The sequence below is a fragment of the Phoenix dactylifera genome, chromosome 11 (genome assembly GCF_051530095.1).
Source record: "Phoenix dactylifera cultivar Ajwa chromosome 11, Ajwa_hap1_PhDact_Kaust_v1.1, whole genome shotgun sequence".
NCBI classification, from domain to species: domain Eukaryota; kingdom Viridiplantae; phylum Streptophyta; class Magnoliopsida; order Arecales; family Arecaceae; genus Phoenix; species Phoenix dactylifera.
The window spans coordinates 25816116-25842468 of record NC_143200.1 but is presented as its reverse complement, the minus strand read 5'-3'; the positions used below and the strand labels follow the sequence as shown (position 1 = coordinate 25842468).

The following is a 26353-nucleotide window of genomic DNA, read 5'->3' as shown; positions in this document are numbered from 1 at the left end:
AACCTCGATGGACAATGCCGCACATAAAAAAGAGCATCTTTATATGTAAGTAGATTCAGTGCTATCTGAGATTAGGCTAGTTCCTATTCGTTTTAACGGAAGAAATAATGTTTTTATATTGTCCGGGATGAGTGATTGCTTAAGTTTGGTGCTGTAGTTGCTTAATCGAATCATGTGGTATGCGGGATTAATTGGAGCAAGCTAAAACCACAGATCCTTTAGGTCTACGAACTGTAATTGTCCTGTGAATCATGATTGGAGACTTCATAGGATTAGGTGCAGAGGAAGGCCATGGGCTGGTTCATCGCCAAGGGCAAGGGCGGTGGCAACGATGCAAAGGGGGAGTGTTTGTTGGGAGAGGGGGAGGAGAAAGATGTGGTATGGAGTGGAGTAAAGCCCTGAACATCCTGAACCCTAAAAGATGAGGGCAGTTTAGTTATAAAACATGTCTACATTATCATGTAGGCATTAAGGATGGAACTTGGAAGGGTGACACTACAACAAATCAAAAGTTAACAGATATAACTGAAATGTGTTACAGAGGATGGGAGCAAAATGTCATGAGGCAAAAAAAGAGGGGACCATTATGTATTTTTTTCTAAAATTAGATTTGCAACATCTCCTGATATTTTGCTTTTAATAAGTTGCTTTGCTAGTTTAAGTTTCATTTCCATAAACATAACCAACACAAAGAAACCTTATCAAGTTATTGAATGAAAGTTTCATCCTTCGTTTATGTACTTAAACAATCTAAAATAGTACACAATCATGGATGAATATAAAACCCCATGGATGAAACAACAAAACTACTCATGAAAACAGATAAGTTAGTGTTAATGTTTGATTTGGCATCCAAACATCAACTAAGAAGGGATACTTTAAGGCACATTACATTATAAGGTCTTTGCACGACTATTTGACATAAGAGAAGAAGCAGCTGCTGCTGCTGTAGGAGCAGTACCTGCTGAAATACCAGGCTTCGAGAGATGCAAGAGCCTGCAGAAAACCAAAAGCTTCATCAACAAATAATCAATCAAACAGCCTATGATCAGCAGTGGCATGGCAGGATATACTTACGGAGCCAAATACTCGGAGAAAGAAGAAACAGCAGAAACAACTTCATTATAGTTCTCAGCTGCAGCTGGTGCCGTGATTTCAACCAGTTGTATGCCCGGAGTGACAGGCACAGCTTCATCTGTCGCATGAAGTTTAGGCATTCTATTGGCAGAAGTCACAGTAACAGTTATCTGGGCTCCTCTCTGGAAACGGAATGCAAAACCCTCCTTTAAAAGTTCATGGTCTAACTTGTAACCGAGGGAATAAAAGAAACGCAGAACGTTATGGCCCACTTTGCTCTCGACTATGGTTCGGACTAAAACCGACATCTGCTCAGCACCAGCACCTCTCATGGCACCCCCGACATGCCGTACAGTCCTATGTGATCAGAAGATATCAGTCATTCAGGTTGATTTGGGAGAAGTATTGAGGAAGTAATGCTTATGAGGTGACTGTGAAAGATATACCAAGATGGTGTTGGCTGCGCTAAATCACACAAAAGACGGACCTCAGAGGGCACAGCTCCTACAAAACACAAAGGCATCTTTATGTGAGCCTTAGCCATTGGCTACCAAGCAGAAATGATAATGAATTCGCAGCTGCAATATGCTCACCAAGGTTTGGTCCACTTTTTAAGCACAGCTCATGCACCCTGACACGTTCTTTTGGAACACCAGAAAGGCCCTGAAGAAGAATCTCCAGGGCTTCAACGTGCTGAAAACAGACACCATTGTTATGCCTCGTGTAACGGGAATTGTTCTTGTGCCCAAAAAAACAAAACAAAGAAAGAAAAAACAAATTTTGAATTAATAAAGGAAAATCTGGGTTTTATATACTACTAAGCTGCCTTGCTGCTGCTGTCTGTTCCAACTTAAAACAGCAAATTTCTCAGAAGTCAGTGTTTCCTGTATTTCATACCAAATACTTTCCAAAGCTGAAGCTTATTATGTAAAGGGAATAGGTAATGCTTGTTCAAAATATGAAGTTTTTACTTCCTTTGACCAAGTAATGCAAGTAAACAAGATACTCTCCAAAGCTGAAGCTTATTACATAAAGGGAATAGGTAATGCTTGTTCAAAATATGAAGTTTTTAATTCCTTTGACCATGTAATGCAAGTAAACAAGATGTCTCCAAAAAGTCAATCCATGGCCAATGCAAGCTATGAGAGCCCTTGGTCCATCTCATATCCAACTTAACATGGTGTGTATGCCATATAAAAGTTTAAACAACGAACCTCTTACTGCAGATTTACTAAATCATGTTTCAAAATTATGTTTCCAGGAAACAAAGGATGTCAAAGAAGGGTTTTGTTGGGGGGAGAGGGAGTTTGCTCTAAATACAGATAATTAGCTTTAAACAATAAAGCATAGAGAAAACATGGCATAGAATAGTGAAAAAGCAGTAGTAGTGACATGCAGACAATACCTGTGACTCAATAATCCCTTGCACCACACACTCCATTTACTTCTTGTTTCTCCCCACAATTCCTTTCCTTCTACAAACAAATCACACATCATTATTATTTGTAATCTCTTCTATTACAGTGGAAAAAATTAGCTTCAAAAGATGCAGCATCCTGTATGAAAAGTCAATAGAATATTCTACAGGTTAATTATGATCCAGATCTTAAGTCAGTGTTTTCTATATAATGCACAAGACTTGATATGTGAAATATGCTTCAAGACTGGAATTAGGCTTTCCTGTTCGGAAAAAATCTGCTACAATCTTTCTCCATTCTAAAATTTTCTTCCATTTTTTCTTTAAAGTACAAATCGTCTAGGTGGATGCCAGGATCACACTTTTCCTACCAAACAAGGTCACTCCAATAGCAACCAAACTACAAAAACCATCATCATCTTTAGGTAGATGGGTTAAACAGATTCCACCACTCAATTTCAATGATCTCATCAAAGACGGTCTGTGAAGCTTCACTTTCCTGTTCTTTTCAAGTAATGACTTGCCATAGTCATTAGTCACAATTCCAGTCCATGCTCAAGCTTTCTCTTCAAATAATTTTATACATAAGTTTCTGTCAGGTGCAAAGAATTCCCACCAATATTAGACATTTGCAAGAAAGCATCTGCTAAAGCTCAAAGTTACCCATTGAAACAAAGGTTGCTTTCATCTCCCCATCATGTACATTTTCTAATCATCCTTTTGGTGCGTATTTTGTCCAAAGGTACACTTTGATCTTAGCTTACATCTCTGTTGTAACATGACCCCACCTCATATTGCTTCAGTCTGAAATTTATCTTTCGTTCTAAATATTTATAAAATCAAGCAGCACCTATCAATGACTCAATTTCAAATAGAGAAAAAAAAAGGTACCCATGACAAAAGGAGAAAAGGACAATAAAAGAGAGAATGCAAATTTGATTACAGTCCTAGCCACTGAGGCATGTCGTCGAACATTTGGCAATCGATAACAAGAACAGGTAACCTATGAAATGATACAACTTAGGCAAGTGCCTATTACCCTATTGATGCTTAAATCCAACAACAGATCATAAATTCAGTACCGCTTTCATAAAAGAATACAAAACCCACTAAATTTTTCGGGGGCAAAAAGACTTCACCTTTTCAGGCGGAGAAGAAACGAGGCTTCCACCCTCGACACAGCTCGTTTCTAAGAACCCTCCTCCTCACCGACTGTTATTATGGTGACTCAAAAGCCCAATCACGTGCGACCCAGGAACATTTTAACTACCGTTAACCACTCGTTTGTGCCGGTCATCTATTTCAAAAATGACCAAAATACCCTTCCCTTCATTCCATTGGGAAGATGAGAGATCAGGGTATCCCTTACGCCCCTCTCTGCCCCCACCTCGCATGGCTTCTTTCCACTCCAATCTCGAATCCTAACCATCCATGGCCTCCCGGATCTGATCTCCTCCGGCGTCCGCCATGGCCTCCGCCGAGCCCCTGGGGCGCACCTCCCGCGCCGGCCGCGTCCTTGGCCCGACTCTCGACAAGGTCATCAAGAACGTCGCCTGGCGGAAGCACTCCAACCTCGTCTCCGCCTGCAAAGCCGCCCTTGACCGCTTCGACGCCATCACCGACTGCGATAACTCTCCCGCCTCTGCCCTTCGCGGCCTCTCCTCGTCAGACGCCGACACCGTCCTCCACCCCCTCGCCCTCGCCGTCGATACGGCCTCCGCCAAGGTCGCTGAGTCCGCCCTTGACTGCGCCTAGAAGCTCTTCTCCCTCGGCCTCATCCACGGCGAGATCGACTACCGATCCGATGGCCAGGACCGCCGACTTCACGCCGCGTCCGGTCTCGTTGGCTCCATCTGTGGGTGCTTCGTCGGAGAAAGTAGCTTCATTCCTGAAAAACACTACTGGGTTGAATCAAACCATGATCGGTGATTATCTGGGTGAAAGGGAAGAGTTCCCTTTGAAAGTTATACATGCATAGGTGGATTCATTTAATTTGGAAGTTATGGATTTTGATGAAGCCATTTAGGTTTTTCTTGTGGGGCTTTAGGTTGCCGGGAGAAGCACAGAATTGAACGCATCATGGAGAAGTTCACAGAATTCTACTGCAAGTGAAACCCTAGTTCTTTTGCCAGTTTAGATACTGCATATGTTCTTGCTTATTCTATGACAATACTAAATATATATGCACACAACAATATGGCCGAAGACAAGGTGTGTTCAGTTATGTTGTTTCTGTTATATGTAGAGCAGTTAAAACTAAAAGTAGGCGAGCCATGGAGCAACAGTAAGGTTGCTCTATTTAGACCTGAAGGTCACGAGTTTGAAACACAGAAACAACCTCTCCTCACATATGGGTGAGGTTGTGTAAATCTAACCTCCCTAGACGCCGCAATGTCAGGAGCTTTGTGCACTGAGCTGCCCTTTTTCTTAAAACATTTAAAACTAGAAGGTTATATACTCTCCTTGTTTTGGTGTAGATGTCTAAAGTTGATTTCAGTTGCAACAATCAAGGAATAAATGATGGAAAGGATTTACCAGAAGATTATTTGGGTTCCTTGTATGATCAAATAGTGAAAAATGAAATAAAAATGAATGCTGATTCTTCAGCTCCACAGAACAAGTAGACAAGCAGTATCAATAAGCTTTTGGGCTTGGACAGTATTTTCAGCTTAATCAATTGGAAACAGGCAGAAGAAAAGGCTTTAGGTGCAAATGACTTGCTCATTAAGAATATCCAGGAGAAATTCAAAGCAAAGAGTGGGAAGTTAGAGAAAGATCAATTTTGATAATGCTCAGTGGGAGGAATTTAATGCTACTTCTGATTATATTTACTCTTGTTGGTCATGCAGGTCTGTGTTTTATGCTGTCAGCGATACAGCTATTCCAAGATTTATGATGGAGGTCTGCTGGGCCCATATGATGGCTGCTTTCAGTGTGACACTTGACCAAAGTGGTGATAAGGCAGCTACATCTCATTATCTGCATGGTTTCTGATGTGGTGCGCGTCACCTCAGTTATACGTATGCAGATGCAGAGAGATGCTTTTTGTTACATCTGTATGGCCAAATTTGCATACCTTCACTCTGCTGCTGACATGAAGCACGAGATTGTTGATGCTGTGAAGGTAATCATACTAAGGATTTTCTTTTATATTTAAGTAGTATTATAAATTTACCAATTTTGATCGAGCAACATGCCCTCATTATGTACTAGCATGATAATGAGGCAGTGAAAGATTGACTTTGTTTAAGGATGCAGTGAAAGATGGACTTTGTTTAAGGATGGGAATTGGGAACCTTATGCTTAGTCATAGATTAGACTTTTTTTCTTGGTTGGTTGTGTTGGTCCCATTGTCTAGCAAAATAAACTTCTAAATTCTGAAGCTTTTTTGTTGGAGTGACCAAGAGACTTTTATTTTCTTGGACCTTATTAATTTTCCTGATACAAGCTTGTCTGTTACAACATAATGAAGTGAAAAAAAATGACTGGGAATCTTTTTCTCAATAATAGATTTTACTTACACAAGGAATAGGTGCCAATGTATTGGTATTTCATATTTTTTGATACTTCAATCTTCAAAACCTGGGCATGAGTACAATTTTGTGAGATGCAAATATATCAAAAAATTACAATTATATCATAATACGTGTGCTGCTACATTGAGTTTACTATTTATCGGTACTCTTTGTTAGAAATTTGCCTAATTTCATCGTGTAATTACAAGTAAAGAAGAAAATATGATACTTTACTATGTGTATATATTTAAAAACTTATTACTTGCATTAAAGTATCTGATGATAGGATACTCAAAAATGTTCTGCTGGTAGGCTGATTGCAGCCTTTTAGCCTTGATATTTTTTCCGTCTGGAATGGAAGTGAGAGCTTTGTTAAGGGGACTTGTGTATTATCATTAGAGACACTTGTTTACTGCATAGCTTCATATGTTGTATTGTATTTGGCAGGATTAAAGGTGGCATCAATATCATTTCTTCCTTATTATTATTCTGACATTAGGGTTGGTCTTCTTTTCTGGTTTGAGATTATGGATCTTTCACTGTGGCTTTTGAACCACATGCATAATGCTTAAACCAAGTAGAACTTGCTGATTTCCTAGCATCAGTCAATGAATGTTATTGTAACAACCCAGGACCTCACCCAAAATGACTAGTCGGAAGGTATTATTTGGGTTCCTTGATCCTGTATAAGTACCTAAGATCTACCCAGCGAATAACCGATGTGGGAGTAAACACACGCCCGCACAGGTCCTCATATACTCCCCCCGTTCAAGCCCTGACGTTCTCGTCAGGCTAAGGGTTCAAATCTAATCACAAACACCACGATTGGCCCGTGGTCAGCCCCAATGGATCCGTGCTGCAGTGTCCCCTAGTCCACATAGGTTATGGGCCAGGTCCGCTCTGATACCATTTGTAACAACCCAGGACCTTACCCAAAATGGCTAGCCGGAAGGTATTATTTGGGTTTCTTGATCCTGTATGAGTACCCAAGATCTACCTAGCGAATAACCGATGTGGGACTAAACACACGCCCGCACGGGTCCTCACAGTTATGCTTTAACTGGGGACATAATTAGGTTGAGCTAATAGGTTCTTGTATAGTTAAATATACCTTTATGCTGTAAACACACTATTGACATTTCCCACCTTATTTTAGATACCATAATCTGCAACTTGAGAAAAGAAATGCATGCAAAATAAAATAATTGCTAATAATGGAAAACTTTATATGATCCTTTATGTATGAGTAATAGGGTTTAGATATGTGGACGTAATGTTTTTTTTAGAAATCATTTTACTTCCTGGTTCTTTGGGATTCTCAGTTGTATTGGCTTCTTCATGTCATTTGTTCAAGTAGTATAAAAGCTAAAGGGATCTCTACAGGTCTGCATGCTTTCAGATTACATGTTATGAAGCAGCAGCAGCAACAACAATAACAAAAAAGCATTTCCATTTTGTACTGCTAATCATTGTTGTTACCAGATAGCTTGTGCATTTCTCCTTTAGGATGTCAAAAATCATCATTTCTTGATTCTTCATGCAAATATGATTCTATAATTCATTACTTTTCCCAATTGAGTTTTCTTTTTCTTTTTTGTTCCCCCTTCAACAATATATGTATCTTGCCATTTTTGACTTGTTAATAGTATAATATTGATCGCCATGGAAGTTGGTAATTATTTACAAGAAGCGTGAAGCTTGTTTTGATGTATCTTTCACGGTTTGAGCATTTACACCCGCTGGGAGAGGGTGCTCCTCTCGATGCTTCATTCTTTACAGTACCTCCTGAGTCGAGGAAAAGTCACGAAGTCACCTTCAATTCCACCCTCAAAGGACAAAAGGAAAATGCCCTTCCAAATCCAGCTGTAATGTCTGTTGTCCGAGGGGGTTCTTAGGATAGTGCATCAGTTAATGCTTCATCATTGATTACTCGTGAACAGATAAATATTTTTATTTCAAATTTAAATTTATTGGACCAGATTGGGCGTTTTGAGCTAAACCATGTTTGCTCATAGCCAGAGAATGAATGGTGCTGCAATAGTAGCTTTTGTAAAGACTCTTTGCAATGTTTCCATGATGGAATTGCAGTCTCCTACAAATCCTTGTGTTTTCAGCATTACAAAAATTGTGGAAATTGCATAAGAATGGTTTCTGAACTTGCTTTAGGGGTAAATCTTCTGAGCTTGCCATTTTCGGTAAAACAATAACACAATGTATGATTTATTAATCGCTTTATTCTTTAGTTGCTGGCATTATAATATGAAACCGCATCCAATTGGTGTGGTCTCGCATCTGGAGGGTACTTGCTGACTTTTTTTTGCCTCAGTTGGGTTGTCAGAAAATCTCACAGTTGCAATAGTTGTGATGGATTCATGGCAATAGTTGGCTGAGGTTTCTGGAGGGAGAGGAATTAGCAAATTTTAACTTTCAGAACGAGTTCTTGAGAGCTTTGGTAATTGTTATGCAGAAAAGCAATTCTTCAGAAATCAGGAGCTCATTGCTCAGGGAAGGCCGTACCACTGAAATCATCAGGCCGTACCCAGATTTCGTGGATTTCAGTTCAGATTGACGCCGAAAACTCCCCTTAGCTCGTCTCTATCTTTATGTTCTTTTATGCAGGATTTAGCAGCACAAGGGTATAAAATGCAGCATTTTGTATCAAATGATAGAAAGACTTTAAAACAAGCAGGATTGCCTCCCAATAAGGTTTGCTTAGATTCTTTTGATAGAAATTAGCCAGTTCAGTCTCAATTCAAGCATTTTCACGATTATAGGGTAAGATGGGTAACCTCTAAGATATTGATATCTGATATCATTTTTAACAGCTTGACTGAGTCAAGAATTTCGTACAAAAATAGCAAAAACAAAATTTATTTATTTATTTCATTGGATGAATTCTATATGTATACTAATTAGTTTGTATATGGATTAACTTTTCATAAACAAATCTTAATTGAAGCAATAACTTGGCATTGAATGGGAACTATGGGTAGAGATGTAGTGTTGAATATATATACCTGAAATTGTGGCCAGGCCCACTTGCTCTGTTTATGATTTTTTTGTTCAAACGCTTGGTCTAGTTAAGTTGAAGGGCTGCCCTTTTCTTGTTTCGGTTTTCAATCTAAAACTTTGCAATTTGAATTGTTCGACAATCCTGAGGTGATGAATGTAATATGATTCCTCTAGGTGCCTCATGATGATTATTATAAACAAAAATCAGCAGTATCTTCCTTGCTTAGCTGTGGACCGTTGCTCATCAAAACTATCAGGTATACATCCACAATGTCACTTTATGTCCTGCGAAATCGATGTTTTTACCTGCAAATGCTTGCTTTAACCCAACTTGTAGTAAATCTCCTGATAACAGCAAGCAGGGCCTCAAGATGAGTGATAATTGGGTTCCTGCAAAGCTGAATCATGATGATTATCATAATTGTCTCAAGTCTGCAGAAGCAACTAATATTTCCTCAGGTCTCTTTTAGGCCAGAAGTGAGCCACAGATCAGAATCAGCATTCCAAATTTAGAGCAGACCTTTGCTTTCCGTTGGCTCACCTGATGAGGTCCCTGAACCAGTGCCCAGCTCTCCAACCTGCATAATTTTTAATGATCTATCTGAACAAGTCTCCCTGATTTATAAAATGCTTACTCGTTCTAAAATATTCTCCAACCTGCATCTTAAAAATGAATATTTAAGTTGCCTGAGTGCATATAAATTCAATTCAATGAATTGTTCATCAGTACCTCCTTTGGTACTTCATTGAAAGAATAACCTGAACCCTTTGAAAGTACTGATACAAGACATTGTCAGAAGGACTAGGTTTAAATACACAAATCCGGTAGCTTCTGATATAATATTTTCGACTCATGCCAAAAATATGACCAAACCCCATGGTAACATGTTTCCACGAAAAATTCCCTTAGCGCTGACCAAATGGCAGGGGGAAAGACAAATCCTTTAAGATTTTGCAGAAAAATATCAAACTTATTGAAGGCCCATCAATCAAAAAAACTTACCGAATGCCCTGACGCAGCTTATTAGGAAAAACAAACCAATGCCAGCTACACAATGACCGACCCCACTGACAATCACTAAGCCATGTCTGCATGACCATGGTTATATGCAACTTGATAAATTAATCCCAGGAACCACAAACAAAGACTATATAATCAGATCAGCACTCTGGAGTTCAAAAGAATCTTTTTGGAAGTATGGTTTGACTGACAGCATCTCCCCCTATAGGTTGTCGGAATACAATTCCGGCATCCATCAGTCCAGACTCCACCAATCATCACAAGCTCTGGCAGGGCATGGAGACTTACAGACACGACAGCAGCAAGGCAAGAGCATTCCAACTCTTGTGCATTTCAGCTCCCATCCATTGGAGCGACTCAACATCAACTGTGGTATCCCTGGTGACCATGACTACGGACAACCTGCAAAATTTGATAAGCACAGTCATCTAGTTAACAGCATTCTACAAGCAGCACATAAATATGGGTAAGATAGTATAACTGATGATGGTGCAACTCAATGGAAGTTAAGATGAGATAAGGCATTTTATTGATCATTTTAATGGAAGTTAAGATGGTTTATACCCATCATGATGGTGCAGGCAAACCTTTTAGATGGGGACCAAAAGCACACAACCAGTACCTAATGGTCCAGCTCGCATGGAACAGTAAAAAGACAACAAGTATTATTATATTGCAGGGTATGCAAGATTGGTGCATAAATTCTAGATACACAAGACCAAATCACTCGTGATACACATAATACATGTGTCTGAAGTTAACAGGAGGGAATAGAGTTCGCAATAGTGTTAGAAAGCAAGTGGACAAATGAACCATAGATGCAATAAGGACTTCTCAAAGATAAATACAAAAATATTTTACCTGCAGTTCTAAGAGTTATAAGACTATAAAAATAAATGATGCAAGACGAATCTATTGCAGGCCCGAATATTGCAATCAGTCAATAAGCAGAGCCAGGGTTTCGACCAATGGGGAAGAAGGGGCCAATGCTAAATTTCAAACATTAAACTTTTATAAAAATTATAACAAATTTCTCTGTTACATACTTAATAAAACAAACACAATAATAAATAAGGCCTTCGTTCCTTTTGTACTAAAACATCAGATACCAAGAATACAACATTATATACATGATTAACCAAAAAAGAGTAAGAGGTATTTCAAAAAAAATTTACGAAAAGATACAGGAAAAAAGGATTGCTTACATAGGCATGAAATTTTGAGAATAGAAAATAATGATGAACAGGAGAATATACAAATGTAAAGTCAAATTAAGTTGAAATCATTGGGCCAAATTTACTGATCTAGTAATTCAACAATGATATGCAATGTAGTTAAGGAAACCTAAGCACCTGAAACACACCAATTAACAAAACTGCACCAGGCACTTGTGCACATGCATGTGTACACATACAAACATTTAGAAAGGACAGGTTCATAAAGGTTCCAACTAAGACCAGAGATGCACAATATATATATATATATATATATATATATATAATATATATATCGCACTATACTAAACTTGCAGTATGATAAGACAGTAGTAGTATAATATTACACTATTATACCACTATACCATGTCATTCGCTACAATGTTCTAGTAGCGTGTTTCATCACATACAGTATAATATATCATACTATAGTAATACATAGTATAATATGTACTATAATATAGCATAGTATAATAGTGTAATAGCGATATATTATATGATACACAATATTATCTTAGACTTAAAACCTTTTTATGGATTCCCTTTGGTAGCCAGAAGAACTATGTACATTTTCAAGGGGCAGGACTTTTTCCTTCCCTTGCATTTTTATTTTTTAATAAACCACTTGTTCATTTGCCGTCATCTGGAAAGCACAGTGTTCTCCTTTGTTTTTTTTGTAAAAAAAAGAGAATAATTACTATTTACAGAAGTACTGTACTATTATAAAATACATATTGCATAGTGTATGCAGTAAAGATTATATATCATATAATATCATTTGTTACACTGGATAAACTTTAAAATTAGAATATTAACATTATGAGATAGTAGTTGAAGCACATGCTTCGCAACTCTGCCTATGTTTTGTACATAGCCAGTCCCAAGCCCGGATAAATCAGAAGGGTTGCGGTCGTTTGATAGCTAATGTCAAACTATAGTCATATCCTATGAAAACAAATCCATATAAGAAAATTGTTAAGGAGTTCCGACAACATGCTGCATCAGAACCCGGATGGAGTGGAAAGCGAGCAAGGGTTAACAAGAGCATTACTAGAAGCGACGTGCCACATCGACTGCTGGATGTGGTGGAAAGTTGATAAGGGTTCTCAGGTGTGGGTAAAGAAGTTAGTCCAGTAAAGTAAATACATTTAGCAACTTGGAATACAAGGTTATTAGTAGGAAAATTGGAACTGATAGATACAACAACTAGGAAGGGAATTAGCATAGCTTGCATGCAAGAGACTAAGTCGATAGGAGAAAAAGCAAAGAAAGTTAAGACGGGTTATAAACTTTGATATATTGGAAAAATAGGAATAAAAAATAGGGTATGAAATATTATAGATATGAATTAAAAAAATGAGGCTGTAGATGTTAAGAGAATAGGTGATAGAATGATCTAGATAAAAGTAGTGTTAGAAGAGGAATCTGTTAATGTCATTAGTACTTATGTTCCTCAACTAGGATTAGATGATACTGCCAAGCAACGCTTTTGGGAGGACATGGATGGACTACTTCACAAGATTCCTAGTGGAGAAAAGAAATTTATTGGAGATGATTGAATGGTCATGTGAAAAAATATACTGTAGGTTTTCAAAGAGTGCATGGAGATTGCGGTTTTGAAGATAGAACCGAGGAACAGAATGGCATTTTAGAGTTTGCGATGAACTATGACCTAGTAGCTAAAAAGGACTCTCACCTGATAACATTTAAAAGGGATATAATACTAGTCAAATAGATTTCTTCCTTATTAAAAAGTCTGATCAAGTTTTGTGTAAAGATTGTCAAGTTATACCAAGTAAGAGTTGACCAGCCAACATGGTTTGATAGTTTTGGATGTGCATTAGTAAATGGAAGAGAATGACTAAAGATAATAGAAACCCGAGGATCAGGTGATGGACTTTGCAGGGAGAGAAAGAAATGGGCTTTAAGGATAGAATGTTGTAGGAAGGAAAAGAGGATCTATATGAGAAAGTCAATACCATATGAAAAGAGGTGACTAATAGTATTAAGAAAGTGGCTAGCTGACATATTAGGAGAATCAAATGGAAAGGGCCATCTGGTAAGAAAAGTTGGTGGTGGAATAAGAAAGTTAAATTAGGGTTATAAGACTGAAAGAGAGTTCTAAAGAAGACTACCTAATTGTAGGCTCATAGTTATTTGACTAATGTCCTGTTCATTCTGTTACTTCCCCCTTTAATTGTCTTATAATTCATGACTGTAGGGATATCAAGAAAATAATTCAACCAAAAGGCATCTAAAAGGATTAGCATTTGGAAATGATGCCTCGCCAAATAAATCTCATCCTAGTGCTAGCTTTGCTTTTTGAGCAAGAAAAGTAATTTTTTGGAACAATAAAAGTTCACATTTTATGAATGTTATAAGCCAATAAGCAAATGAACCATAAACCTATATCTTCAGGCACAAATTGGATGAAAGAATCAAACCAACCTCTAGAATGCAAAGATGATGGCCTGCAAGGCAAGACAAGCAGGCCGCTCAAGTAGCAGTACTGTTGTTCTTGGTCCTGCAATCCAAGGATATCTGATAGAAAAAAATTGATGTGCAATCACATCATATGGACATCAAGAAAGCATCAGTTAAGAGTTCAGATGAAAAGTATACCTCAAGATGTCATCATTCAGATACCCGTTTTAACTTGCTGTTTGGTCCGAACCACTGCCCTGCGTGAATTGTGGTGAATGCACAGGAACTGTGGTGAATTGTGGTTGAGCTGGAACTGGTGCCACCATTCCTGAAAAGTTCAGCAAAATCATAATTTTTTAAAAAAGAAAAATTGCAACAACAGATGCCAACCTGATACCCATCATTATTATTATTATTTGTCTTGAGAGTGCTGGGTCACTTATACAAAAAAATAAACAGTTTAAATATAAGAAATATCTGATTAGCTTTGATTAAGTTAAATATAAGCAAATATGCTGCAGGAGCATTGCAAGGAAGCATAAAATGAATACAGCCCAAGACAACTAAATCCAGGACCAGCCAGACAGATACAAGTCTCCCCACTCTATACCATAAAGGAAGATAAAGCTATCCAACTGACAAAACAAGCCCAAAATCGCACCATTTAAGGTCAGCTTTATTTATAAGTCCTTAGTCACCATTCTTTCCTGTTAAGGGCTATCTTCAGTATTATAGCAAGCCTTTTTAATCCTTGCCCACAACTCCATTCATGTCCACATAGATTTTCCCCTCCTCTTTTTTAGACCCTTCAACAAGAATTGAGAACCATTCCTTGCCAAGAACTCGATATTCTTAAATCATTGTTGCAAATACACATCTATTAGCATTCTATTTTGTCCCCAATTGGTTCATCCCCAACACCTCATTATGTACGCATTCCTTAGTAACACCAATAATACTGGTCCCCAGGGTGGATTAAGAAAAAAGCCCAAAACATGGACTTTAGATTGATAACCAACCATTGAAAGAAACTCAAGCGAATAATTATAATATTGTCATGACGTGATTGAACAACGAACAACAAAATCAAGCACTCAAATCCCATGATCCAAGCAGAACTCCAGAACTGCAAATTAACATGCGAGGTTCATGAATTTAAAACTTGGTGCACAAAGGTTATGCACTCTAGTATTTATATGCTCTATAAATCTTACAAATCAGTTGCGAGGGCTGAAACATGCATCATGCATGACTGAAGTGATTTTTTTGTACAACAATAGCAAGGCCAGAAATAATGTATGGACATAAAATATTTAATAGTCCACAAACAGAACATTTATATGGTAGATGAGAATGCTAAGGTCAAAGCAATATGAGAGAATCACATATTTATTCCTGAATACTGTGAAAGGAGATCTGGAGCTGCACTAGTGGAGAATTGCTTAAAGATGACATGAATATCTGATGAGGAGCAGAGAAACAAATGGTAATCTAAGTGGCTTGAGCTCTGAGAAATGGCCAAAAATAAGGAGGAGAGCGACAGATAGATAGATAGATTCTCTTAATGGAAGTTAAGAAAGAATTCAGTCTGATCTGCACAAACCAAGGTTTTAGCTTCTGATAGTTGCATACTCAAAGGTCAAATCCTGTTGCTAACAAGTTTATTATGATCATGTTTGTTCAATGTCCATAGTGCCAACCATCCGTATACTTACATAATTAAAAATATGCATTCACGTTATGCATATATGAATGTACATACGCATGTTATCAAGACATCTAGTACTTTTGTTCCGTTACCCTCTTAACATTGGTCATATAGGTTACCAGTTGCAAAAGTCAACCAAATAAAGAATTCTTGTTCAGAAAAAACTTGCCTGCAGGATATGGTGCTTGAATTGCAGCTAAAGATGCAGTTGTTGCACCATTGACATTTTGCCCACTAATGTGCAAGAGATGATGACTGGGCATGGTATAGCCCTGAACTGTTGTGTAACCATGTCCACCAGGAAGTGGCTGGCCAAGTTGCCCATATGGGTAAACAGTTGTGTTTACTGCTCCAGGAATACCATATACTTGAACATATTGGTGTCCTGTGTAAGGATTATAAGCATTCTGCAAATGTAATAAGATCACATATCCAGTGAAAGTAGAAGAGAAACTTGTGAATTTTATATTTGAAAAGAGACAAAATTGTGGAGAACTAGAAATTAGCATTCTCAACCTGTGGATAGATGTACTCAGGTCCATATGTTGTGTACCTGCATGAGGAACCAGTAATTCCTTGAGAAATTTTTCATCAGTAGTATTTCTATTGGTATCAACACATGAATTTTTTGCAATCTGTATGCAGTCCAACAATTATTAAAGAAGAGACTTCTTGAAAAGAAAAGGTCGCTATTAAACATTTTAATTTTTTTCTATTTAAAATGCCATTATATGTGCAGGAGTGAAGTTTCACTTGTCCTCTAATAAATTACTTGTGAGAACTTGCTTCGGTCCGTGGTCATCACTTTTCATCTCAAACTTAAACGTGACGCCCAGCCTGTCCCTGGCCTCATGTAAAGCTGTAACAGTCTGAGCGTTCTGCTTCACTTTCTCTATATAATTTACAAATACTGTACACAAGCTTCAAAACTTATTTCAGATATCGAGTTCATCCACTGCCAATATGTTAAAATTTGAGTTGATAGGACTCTATTTTTTGTTGATATACATTCTAATTTAGCATGCTATGACAATGACCCTTGGACTACAAATACCTTGTAAAGGGCTTGATAGTTGGGGTTATAGTGATAGCATGTGAAGGTTTGACGAAGATAGGCTGAATTGAACTTTTATATCTAAAACATCATTATCCAAGCCAAATTTATCTTTTGAACATAACATTTCAGCAAAGCAAGATCCATAGGCCAACTTACCCATATGGTGGATACGAAACAGCTTGTTGGTAGTTGTATGGAAATGCTTGGTGATATGCGGAACTTCCTATGTAAGCGCCCCTTGGAACTGGAACACTTCCGAAGTAAGGGCCCGATTGCCTTATATGTGCTACATATCAGAAGTCAAGAACAGAAGAAACAATAAGCCCATCAAAATATTACAAAAAGGAGACTCAGGAAAAGTAATGCAATATATAACAATGGAACTAATCTAATATCTTTTTACAGTTCCTTCAGTCATTACTGCAAAAGCCAAAAAATGCTATAAGTCTTAGTTCTTGACATCTTGTAAGTGAAAAAGATGAAAACTATATTGAGAAACTACAAGAAATATTTAAAAAACAAGATCTCATGGAGAAGATAGGGTTCCATGTTGTGGAGGAAAACAATCCCTTCTGAAATAATATTTTTATTTCCTTTTGACTACCAAAACATAAAAGCTTAATTCTCTCTTAGTTTGTTTTTCCCCTCCTTTTTTAGCATTGAAAGTTTGAAAACACTGTACAGAACACTAGATCCTTACTATGTCATTCAAAAATAAATTACTATATGATGCCATCTGAGGTTTAAATTTAGTTTAATGTCAACATTTTATTTTTTTTAATAAAAAGCTTATTCTCTCTCTCTCTCTCTCTCTCTCTCTCTCTCTCTCTCTTCTCTCTCTCTCTCTCTCTCTCCCTCCCTCTCTCTCTCTCTCTGTGCTGAATTTGAGTCTTAGTAAATCAATAAACTAGTCAAGGGTCAAAATGCTATTTAGGGTTATCTTTTGATGGTTTCTAGGACCTGCTTTAAGTACGATAATTGGAGTATGTATTGAAGAGTGGCTTTCTACATAAGACTCCATCAAACCCTGAATTTTACTGCTTAGAAAGTGTTTTGTTATCTTCTATCAAGGAAGCCTGTGATGTGAATCAGTATGTTATTTGAGTCAGATATATAGTTATCGAAGATAAAGAAAAGTGGTGTAAAGCTGTATCTTTTAATTGAATAATCAAATTCTTAGTTCTTGTCTCTTTTCCATTTTGCCCCTCTTCCCCTTTCTCTCTCTTAGGCTTCAGGATTTGCCTTGAGTTATGGATACAAACACATATAAAGCATGGACGCTGTCCCCCTTATAGACTTCCGTAAGAAAATTCTAAATCTATTTTTAGATTTCTACAGCTCGAAATATGAAAAACAAAATCTCAAATCTTAAAGACCACCCTGCGGCGGCGGCGCGGGGGGGGGGGGGGGGGGGGGGGGGGTGGGGGAGGTGGTGGGGTAGGTGTGGAATCCTCTACACTGCTATGGTATCAGTCTATCAGAGCATCAACATGAGAGGCTTCCATGGCAAGACGAATCACGACACTGCATGAATAATTGTTGCAATCAGATGGCGCAATAATTTGATGGAATTTATAGCGTTGATGCAGACCACAGGAGAACTTCTAGAGTCTGGTATTCTTCACAAGGCATGGATACACTGAAAATCTGAACATCTACTAACGTTCTTCATGGAAAAGCTGCACAGAGATAATAAATAACCATCCAGCATCCTTGCGATCAAAGGTCAGACTGATGACTACACGTCCATTAAAGTTTAAGCTAGCTGTCTGGAAGAGGAAGATTTAGCTGTTGAAGAACCACAAGCAGAGCAGCATGGATCACATCATTGATTCAAAGCCAAAGTCAAAGATTGTCAGCAAGAAAAAGCCCTTTGATCCCATTGATTGTGATTTTAAAGTTCTGATGGAACGACATTCTATCACAGACAATCAGCATATTTAGGACTGATGAATGAGATGAACCACATCCGTCATTTAATGGGTTGATCATGGAGAATCTCGGTATCAGTCTGCACTATCAAATCATGACTATACAAAGGCATCAAATCAAACAATATATAGAAGATCTCCAGGACAACTCCATGCAACAGAAGCATCTCATGCAGTCTGAAGTTAAATCTACATATTTCATTCTTTTTAGAGATTGATTTTCTACTATTTTGTTCATCTTTAATCTTATGGAGTAAATTTCAGTCCTACAGGTAAAACTGCTATTTTTTCTGATTTATGGTTCTTTTACTCTCTTTTTTTTGGTGGTGGTTTTTGGTGGGGGGGGGGGGGTGTAAGAACTTTTAATTTTTCTTATCATTTTAAAACTGAACTTTAAAACTACTTTGTCTTGGGTTTTTCTGTCCTTAATTAGGCTTTGTTACAAACCCTCCATTGGGCATAGATCAATTTCATTAAGTTTTGAATTAATTAGGATTCTACTTCGAAATTTGAAGTGATTTTGATGTCTGTCTATTTAAGATTCCATAAAAAACTGAATTTTACAGTTTTACAAAGTCCTAGGAAGCTTTCCAACTGTGCTAGTATGGTGTTTAGAATTATTTTACTCAAATGGGACCATAAGTGGTATAAAGCAGAAATTAAGTTAAATAAATTAAAATTGGTTCTCTCTCTTTGTTATCTCTTCTTCCTCCTTATTCTCAGTCTCTTTCAACGCAAGGATGCAACCAAGATCATGGATAAAATTACCACAAGAGCATGAATTCACTTTCCTAGAAGATTATTTTGGCAAAAAATTGAAATTATTTTCATATTTCTATAGGACCTGTAGATCCGACGCAAAAGTCCTATATCCTTATTATGAGTAGAAATGATCAGTCCAGGTGCCTTCTACACCACTAAGCTACTAAACATAAAGACCTGGTTTTTAAACCTAAGATACCACCTATAACTTTTTACCAAAATGCAGATTAGTTTAGAGGAGTTTAAGTACTTTCAACTTACCTAGAACAGTTTATTTTTTATTATTTTAGTATCTTTGGAATTTGAGAAGATTTAATCAATACTCCAGGTTTTTCTTTTTACAACCATGTGCTTTAGGTGCAGGAATCTTGAGCTTCAGCCTTTTCCCTTGTCATGGATCCAATCAATGTATTTCTTTCTCCATTTTCCACCAAAAGTTAATCAAAACAGATCCACATTACTGCAGACCACTTTCTGAAGATTTGATTTCGATAAGTTTGGCGTCAAAGCAACAAGATTCATCTAATGGAGCATCTTTTTTGGTTCTTCTTTGACATGATAATAGATATCAGCAGCTATTAGACCAACAAAATAACAGATCAAACTATCTTGATACACATATTTACCAGCAAGGAGATATCCAGACTTAAGGGAACTATATAACATCAATCAACCAGTTGATGAGTTTTCTGGCGCTCTTGAAACAAGATTTGTGTCAAACATCAATGAAGCTTTCGCAGTTTAGAATCTAAAACTAGCTTGCTCTATCTTTATAGTTCTGAAGGGAATAGCACCACCACAGAAGATAATCAGGCTGACAATTCAAGCATATACTGTCACATGGTTGGCGACTTGATTGCTGAATAGCCACATGTCAAAGAATCAACTAGCAAAAAAGATGCAATGTTTGACAAGTTATGAGGAGTGTCTGCAAGATCTGACATTTGATGAGGTGGCAAACAAGATTATGTACAAATAGTCGATTGATCCATTAATCTTTGACATGAAAGTTTTAGATGTGATCCTAAATAGGAATGCTTAGCAAATTAGGATCTATAAAGCCGACCCCAAATTGCTGGGACAAGGTAATATGGTTAAGGTTATGGTTAAATTTGACATGACAGTTTCCTTGTTTTGTTTTGCCCAATCAATGACTAAATGCATCCAAATTAACAACCAAAAATAAGAGATCAAGTAGAGGATATACAATTATGTGATGCATTCATGTCAATCTCTGCCATTGGATATCAAAAAGTCCCAACGATAGAGCATGAGGGCAGTGTCTCAGGCATGGTTTAAATTAACAGTTTTCTGCAAATTAATGGTCATTTTAATGGTTTTGGAGGCTCCCATTATGTTCTACATATAATCACAGATGTTCAAGAATAGCCATTATCCTGTTATAATGACAATTATACGATGGGAACATGGTCATGATTTGATAATTTCATTGTTGTCTGATTAAAATAATTTTTTCAATCCAATCTCCATATCAGTTATGTATTTTATACAGCATGAGCAGAGATACCAAACTAATTTTGTTATCTTATCATTTTTTGTCCATTACTTTGTATTTTGTCAATTATAGCCATTATAGCAGTGACTATTTGTTCAAAAGAATTCTTCAAAGGCTACTTCGCTATAATGGCTTTAACAGTCACATGAGGGGCAATTGTGATGACACGTATGCATCACTGAAAACTTAGGTTCAAGGTGATGCCTGGACAAGATTTGCACAGTTGAAGTGAATGAATTTAGACTAAATTTAAATGCACTTGAATAGAGATACCTTCTAGAATCTTCTTGAGTTTATTTGATATTTTCATTAGTTTAAATAAAAAAATATGATAAATGGATAAGTTCCAAGACTTTCTTGTTTCAACTCATGTTGGGCTCGTTGCTTTAGATATAGGAATACAAACTTAAGTATTTTACTTCTGATTGCAAATTTGATCGATGCATTTTTCTTTTCACCTATTTTTCTTCTAGGAAAAATCAGTTATGCATTCACACGTGCACGTAACATATGTATGCATGCGAATGTGTTAAAAAGAGATAGTTTTGAATCCTAAGAATATTCTATAAAAATATTCCATTTATCAGTTTTTGGTGCCAAAATACTTTGGACCCCACTCATGGCCACTAGTCTCTGCAATGGTTCCTCCTTTCCTAATCTTTCTCACTAAGACAGCCACTTAATAAACCTGCACAAAATGACTCATAATTAACTCCTACCATTTAATTCATGGTGATCCACCCCCCCACCCCCAGAAAAAAAAAACACACTCTTCATGGATCTACAACCTCCAATAAAGTTCTCCCCAATGTAATTAAGGCTCAATTTCCCTAGTGCAATTATTTCCAACCTTGAATTTGCTCATGATTCTTGTCCACCATACAGTTCTTTGTAGCCTAGTTAAGGTGTCTATTTCTCTAGAGCTATCTTAAAATGCAAATCTCACATAAGAATGTTAACACATTTGAAGTGTAGATTTCATCAGTTATACAACCTTCCTGTGTGAGACTTCCATGATATAAATATCTTTAAAAAAATCACACCTTACTTAGGCAGCAAAGAACCATTGGTGAATCCCATGAAAGGAAGAAAGAGACCAACAGCAAAGTTATAAATCAGCTTTGTAACTTGTGAAATTCCTGTCTTAGTAGAGTAACTACTAAGATCATTAATGTTCCGATGACTGATAACCCCTATCAATGAATCTCATAATACCATCTATAATGGAAATAACATCAATAACTTACCAGATCAAGCACAAATGATTAATCACATTCTCCTATTGCTTCAAAGATACAATATATCCTGTAAAATACTAGCTTGGCTGGTGCATCCCCCCAAAAAAAAGACGATGACTTAACATTAATAATGTTACCTTTTTCTAATAAAGAATTTATTAACATTAATCATATCCATAGAATATCTTTTGGAATACAAATTCAGAGGAGCTCCAGTTAAAGTGAACAGTTAATACATAATTATGATTAAAATTGATTATAGAACTACTTGAAATTATAAATATCATAGAACTACTGAGGAGCTCCAGTTAAAGTGAACAGTTAATACATAATTATGATTATAGAACTACTTAAAATTGATCACTAACACAAAATTCAAATATATTGTAATCCCAAAACAAGTTCGGAATGTAATTATATTTTTTATATGAAAACTGTTATTCGGATAGAAAATGTATAAACAAAATAAACTCTTTAACCCCTACCGAAATGCGCACGTGCGTATACTAGCATGTGTGCATGTCTAGGCTTGCAAATACAGCAATCCATCCGATCTTGAAAAATCTGCCTCATTAGTCCTAATAATTTTCGCCCATTTAATATCTCGAGATCATAACATATTACTTGTAAAACACATATGGAGGTGAATGCAAACTATGATTTAGAGACAAAAGTGAATTTTCTGATAAAATCTTTAAGTCATTATTTTTTGTAGGTCAAAAATATTTAAAGAGATATTTTGTCTACTAAATTTTTCACATCCATCAAAACTTGTTTGATGAAAATGTGCCTGTGATGTTTATATCAGGGTCCATCATCATTAAAAGATAAAAATAATATACACCCTATGTCATATACTTGGATTTGGATATGTAGGTCCAACCCCAATATTCAGGTTACTAGATGAAGTCATCATCTAGATGGAAAACGTAATAAAATTCTGTTCACACTATTCCCATATGTCTTCTTAGTTCTCTCCCTTCACATTTTCCATCTTCCCATCTAAATATAAGACATGTTCGTTATTGAAATTTGGAACCATCTATTGTCTACTCAAACACGTCCAACGATTTCAAATGGTTTGCCCATGCTACGTCCTTCATCTATGCTACTTGTAAGCTTCCTCTATTGCATTTTCTTTTATATGGACTCCATTTTGGCGCATCAACCTCCACATTCCTAAAAATGCTAATTATGTTCACACGTCTTCAATGTTCAACTTTGTATCCTACAAGGTAGAGAGGGTTTATAATCATCATAACATAATAGACAATAACAAACACAGTTCCATCATGTTAACTGCATCTTCAACACCATGTGCCTCCTAATGGAGTTACAAGCCATGTCGCAGAACTATCTTTTGGTTCAACTAATATTTAACACTCGAATACGCTTCCATTTTTCCAAGTTAACTTCCACGTTTCCATGTTCCTTCATTAAGTAAGATGATTATAAATGAATCTCTATGCAATTAACAAAATTTGTGTCAAATAAGTTAATTATGTCCTAGTTCACAACGAATCCCTGCTTCCCTAGTTTCTGGGGTACAACTCTGGCACCTTTGGCCGCCCAATGAATTACAAGCTGGCTGTGATGTGTAGGCGCTAAACAAGACATGCAACATCTGTGGATAGAATGCATTGGAGAATGGAAAGGACCAAACAGTGCAACACAACTGTAACAGGTTTATGTAAATCTACAAATTTGAAGCGGTGGTGTGCTGGCACTAGAGCATTACTACACACTCACTGAGAAAGAACAAAGAGGAACTTTATCGCAATCTTTCGGTATCAAATACATGGTGTTGGTACTAAAACATAGCTTAAGTACAAGGATGCAAGTGCAACATCACTGATTAAATGGAAGCAAACACAATGCAGCTCAAAAAAAATCCGGTTCAACAGTTAACTATGCTTCAATAGCGGAAAAACCTAAAATTTATTTTTGTGTTAGCTGAATCTATCATTTTACACAGCGCAAGAAAATGGTTCTCATAAAAGTATCCCTAAATCATTGACCCAACTGAACATCCAATCACAATACAGGCAAAACGATCACAAAGTTCATGACAATTACCATAACCCGACAAAGTTCGGAAGAATTAAATGAGAAAAGACTAAGAAAAATTGTCACCATATTTCTTATCAATGCTGGTAGAATGTGATGAACGAAAGGTGGCAATTAAAGCATCTTGATATGAATATATCAGCATTAACAGCCAAAAACCAACTTCAGTGTGGAAAGACCTACCGTAAGGTGGAGCTGGCCGAAGCCGCCCTAGCGAAGCCAAATTACAGTTCGCCCGCCTCCCATCTATGATCGGGCTTGGGTCCGCACACGCCCTTCTTGCAGATTCTGGATCACGGAAAGTCACCTAAACCCTCCACATAAATCATCATCCCAAGGAAGATTCAGCCATATCTCAAACTCATAAATATCAAATCTTTTCACCACTTCATAAATCAAAACGCCAACTTTTTAAGAAAAACGGTCAAGAAACCCAAAAAAAAACACACCAAAAAAGAAAAAAAGAAACACTCACGAAACCGTAGCCCTTCGACCTCCCCGTGTTCTTGTCGGAGATGACGACGGCCTCGAGGATCTCGCCGAACTGCTCGAAGTGGCGGCGCAGCGTCTCGCTCTGCGTCTCCCACGCCAAGCCCCCGACGAAGACCTTGGTGAAGGTGGTGTCACCGAAGGGGGAATTCAAGAAGTGGATCCCGGAGCTGGAGCCCGATCCTGACCCCGGCGCCGCGCCGGGGTGATGGGCCATGTGATCCAACCCAGAAAAGCTCTCTATTCAAGAACCTAGAACGAAGTTTGTGCAAGACGAATGGATCGAGAAAAGATCGACAACGAAGGATCAGCGGAATCAGCTGACGTCGCGATAGATCGAATAAACCCTAGGCCGCATCCTCTTCCTTACACAAAGAAGAGAGTTTCTGGCTTCCAAAAACCCTAGTTTTATTGGGATGGAAGCAGGAATCAAGGAATTGGTCAAAGGCGGAGAGGGTTCCACAGTTGATCGAGAACCTCTCAAGAGATGCCAGGAATATATCGAGAAGCTCTCACGGAGAGAGACAGCGAGAGAGAGAGGTGATGATCGAAGAAAAGAGCGGAGCCGAAACTCGTCAGAGGTTTCTCAAACAAAAGCAAAGGCAATGGGCAAGAGGGGGAGCGGGCCCTCCCGTTTTGCTTTAATTATTAGTTATTAGCTCGCCACACTCCCCAATCCCCGATTTTTCTTTCCTTTTTTTGTTTTAGACCTACCATATTTTAGATTGTTTATTAGGTCTAGTCTCAATGTTTTGGTCCAGACTTAATAAACCTGCACCCATCTTACTTAAAAACTTTGTCATCGTGGCTACTGCATACTGTTCCAATCCCGGCCTGCAATTATTTATGGAAACCTCGCGAAGGATTCCCGCAATTTACGTCGTTTGGTTGTAACTAACCTTGATTGACTAATTTGTTCCATGGCTGGCTGCAACTAAAGTGACAGAAAGCATCTTTAATTGTTGTAACCTATATATGATGAGATCATTTGCAACCAAGAACAAATTCACATCTTGAGGTGGTCAAAATTCTTGACCTTGTAATATAGTTATGGTGCATCACAACATATAAATCTAACTGCTTGAAAACACTAAGTGCAACCAAAAAGAAGTTCGCAGAATTTATCTAGTTAATTGTTAGCTATTTAGTTATTATAAAGTTCATTTCCTGGTAAGTAGAATCTCTGTTTAGAAAGAAAAAAAAACTTGATTAAGTGGATAAAGATTTGTTTTCCTGCAATGGAACTCGCATAGATGTCTATTTTATTATTTTCGTATTTCTTATGAATATTATATCACCTTCCATAAACTCCTATAGGGCTCGTTTGGTTCGCAGAAAAAGGAGGGGGGAAAGTGTGGTCAACGGGAAAGTAATGAAATGCCTCTTGTTTGGTTGGAGTTTTCAAAGAAGAGAGATGGAAAAGTTGTATTCCCATGGGAATATGATTCCCACATTTCATGGGAAAGTCTTTCCCATGAGAAACATGGGAAAGTTACTTTCCCATGAGGTGGGAATCACTCCTTTTTTATTTTTTCCCAAAAAGACCCTTCAAGAAGCATTAAAGAGGCATTAAAGAACTAATTTTTATTAAGGGCATAATAGGAATTATATATAACTTTCCTAGGAAAGTGGATGGTCAACCAAACATAAGCACTTTGGAAATTTGTCACTTTCCCATGGTTAACCAAACATACCAAAAATACTTTCCTAGGTATCCTCTTCCTAGGAATATGATTTCCAGGAATCATATACCTAGGAGGGAAAATACTTCCCGCGAACCAAACGAGCCCATAAAGTTTTTTTTTATTCCCTTGTGTGGACTGGAGTTACATTCAGCACCAATAATGAAAATTTAGATTCTGAATATATTTTTCAACCACTTGAATTTCATAAATTTTACCAGTC

The 26353-nt window shown here is 37.4% G+C and overlaps 2 protein-coding genes and 2 pseudogenes across 7 annotated transcripts; 2 read left to right on the top strand and 2 right to left on the bottom strand.

Moving 5' to 3' along the window:
• Nucleotides 1-698: 698 nt before the first annotated feature.
• On the bottom strand, nt 699-3817 carry LOC103702273 (mediator of RNA polymerase II transcription subunit). Of its 2 annotated transcripts, none has more exons than XM_008784608.6 (6): nt 3634-3817; nt 2483-2552; nt 1671-1770; nt 1524-1581; nt 1078-1434; nt 699-996 (listed from the first exon to the last, which is right to left on the bottom strand). In XM_008784608.6, the coding sequence occupies exons 2-6, from the start codon at nt 2516-2518 to the stop codon at nt 894-896; spliced, it is 654 nt and encodes a 217-aa protein (XP_008782830.1). In that variant the 5' UTR covers nt 2519-2552; nt 3634-3817; the 3' UTR covers nt 699-893. The 2 variants fall into 2 exon arrangements, with proteins under 2 accessions (XP_008782830.1, XP_026658472.1); XM_026802671.4 differs by having other exon boundaries at nt 2483-2549.
• Nucleotides 3818-3947: 130 nt separating this feature from the next.
• Nucleotides 3948-8108, top strand: LOC103702272 (brefeldin A-inhibited guanine nucleotide-exchange protein 1 pseudogene; annotated as a pseudogene). 2 transcript variants are annotated; one of them, XR_003384706.3, is made up of 2 exons: nt 3948-5618; nt 7789-8108. The product of XR_003384706.3 is annotated as a brefeldin A-inhibited guanine nucleotide-exchange protein 1 pseudogene, transcript variant X2 (transcript). The 2 variants fall into 2 exon arrangements; XR_003384705.3 differs by having other exon boundaries at nt 3962-5618; nt 7656-8108.
• Nucleotides 4299-8210, top strand: LOC148700734 (brefeldin A-inhibited guanine nucleotide-exchange protein 1-like; annotated as a pseudogene).
• A 1459-nt stretch (nt 8211-9669) lies between these two features.
• On the bottom strand, nt 9670-25071 carry LOC103702270 (putative RNA-binding protein ARP1). 3 transcript variants are annotated; one of them, XR_015971442.1, is made up of 8 exons: nt 24435-25071; nt 24143-24266; nt 16602-16731; nt 15905-15941; nt 15558-15795; nt 13879-14008; nt 13705-13797; nt 9670-10444 (listed from the first exon to the last, which is right to left on the bottom strand). XR_015971442.1 is itself a non-coding variant. In XM_088707494.1 (7 exons), exons 1-6 carry the CDS (start codon nt 24663-24665, stop codon nt 13908-13910), a joined length of 861 nt encoding a protein of 286 aa, XP_088563620.1. In that variant the 5' UTR covers nt 24666-25015; the 3' UTR covers nt 10305-10444; nt 13879-13907. The 3 variants fall into 3 exon arrangements, 1 of the variants encoding a protein (XP_088563620.1); XR_015971443.1 differs by having other exon boundaries at nt 13705-13780; nt 24435-25059; XM_088707494.1 differs by lacking the exon at nt 13705-13797 and having other exon boundaries at nt 10305-10444; nt 24435-25015.
• Nucleotides 25072-26353: the final 1282 nt, after the last annotated feature.

What these genes read in the sequence shown, in the direction of transcription:
- LOC103702273 (XM_008784608.6), bottom strand. Translation starts at nt 2,518, where the DNA reads ATGGAGTGTGTGGTGCAAGGGATTATTGAGTCACAG. An exon ending in AAAAAGTGGACCAAACCTTG is followed by an intron (nt 1,582 to 1,670) that starts GTGAGCATATTG and finishes TGTGTTTTGTAG; the next exon opens with GAGCTGTGCCCTCTGAGGTC. An exon ending in GCGCAGCCAACACCATCTTG is followed by an intron (nt 1,435 to 1,523) that starts GTATATCTTTCA and finishes CTGATCACATAG; the next exon opens with GACTGTACGGCATGTCGGGG.
- LOC103702270 (XM_088707494.1), bottom strand. Translation starts at nt 24,665, where the DNA reads ATGGCCCATCACCCCGGCGCGGCGCCGGGGTCAGGATCGGGCTCCAGC. An exon ending in GGTCGAAGGGCTACGGTTTC is followed by an intron (nt 24,267 to 24,434) that starts GTGAGTGTTTCT and finishes TGGAGGGTTTAG; the next exon opens with GTGACTTTCCGTGATCCAGA. An exon ending in TCAAGCACCATATCCTGCAG is followed by an intron (nt 14,009 to 15,557) that starts GCAAGTTTTTTC and finishes TGAACTTTTCAG; the next exon opens with GAATGGTGGCACCAGTTCCA.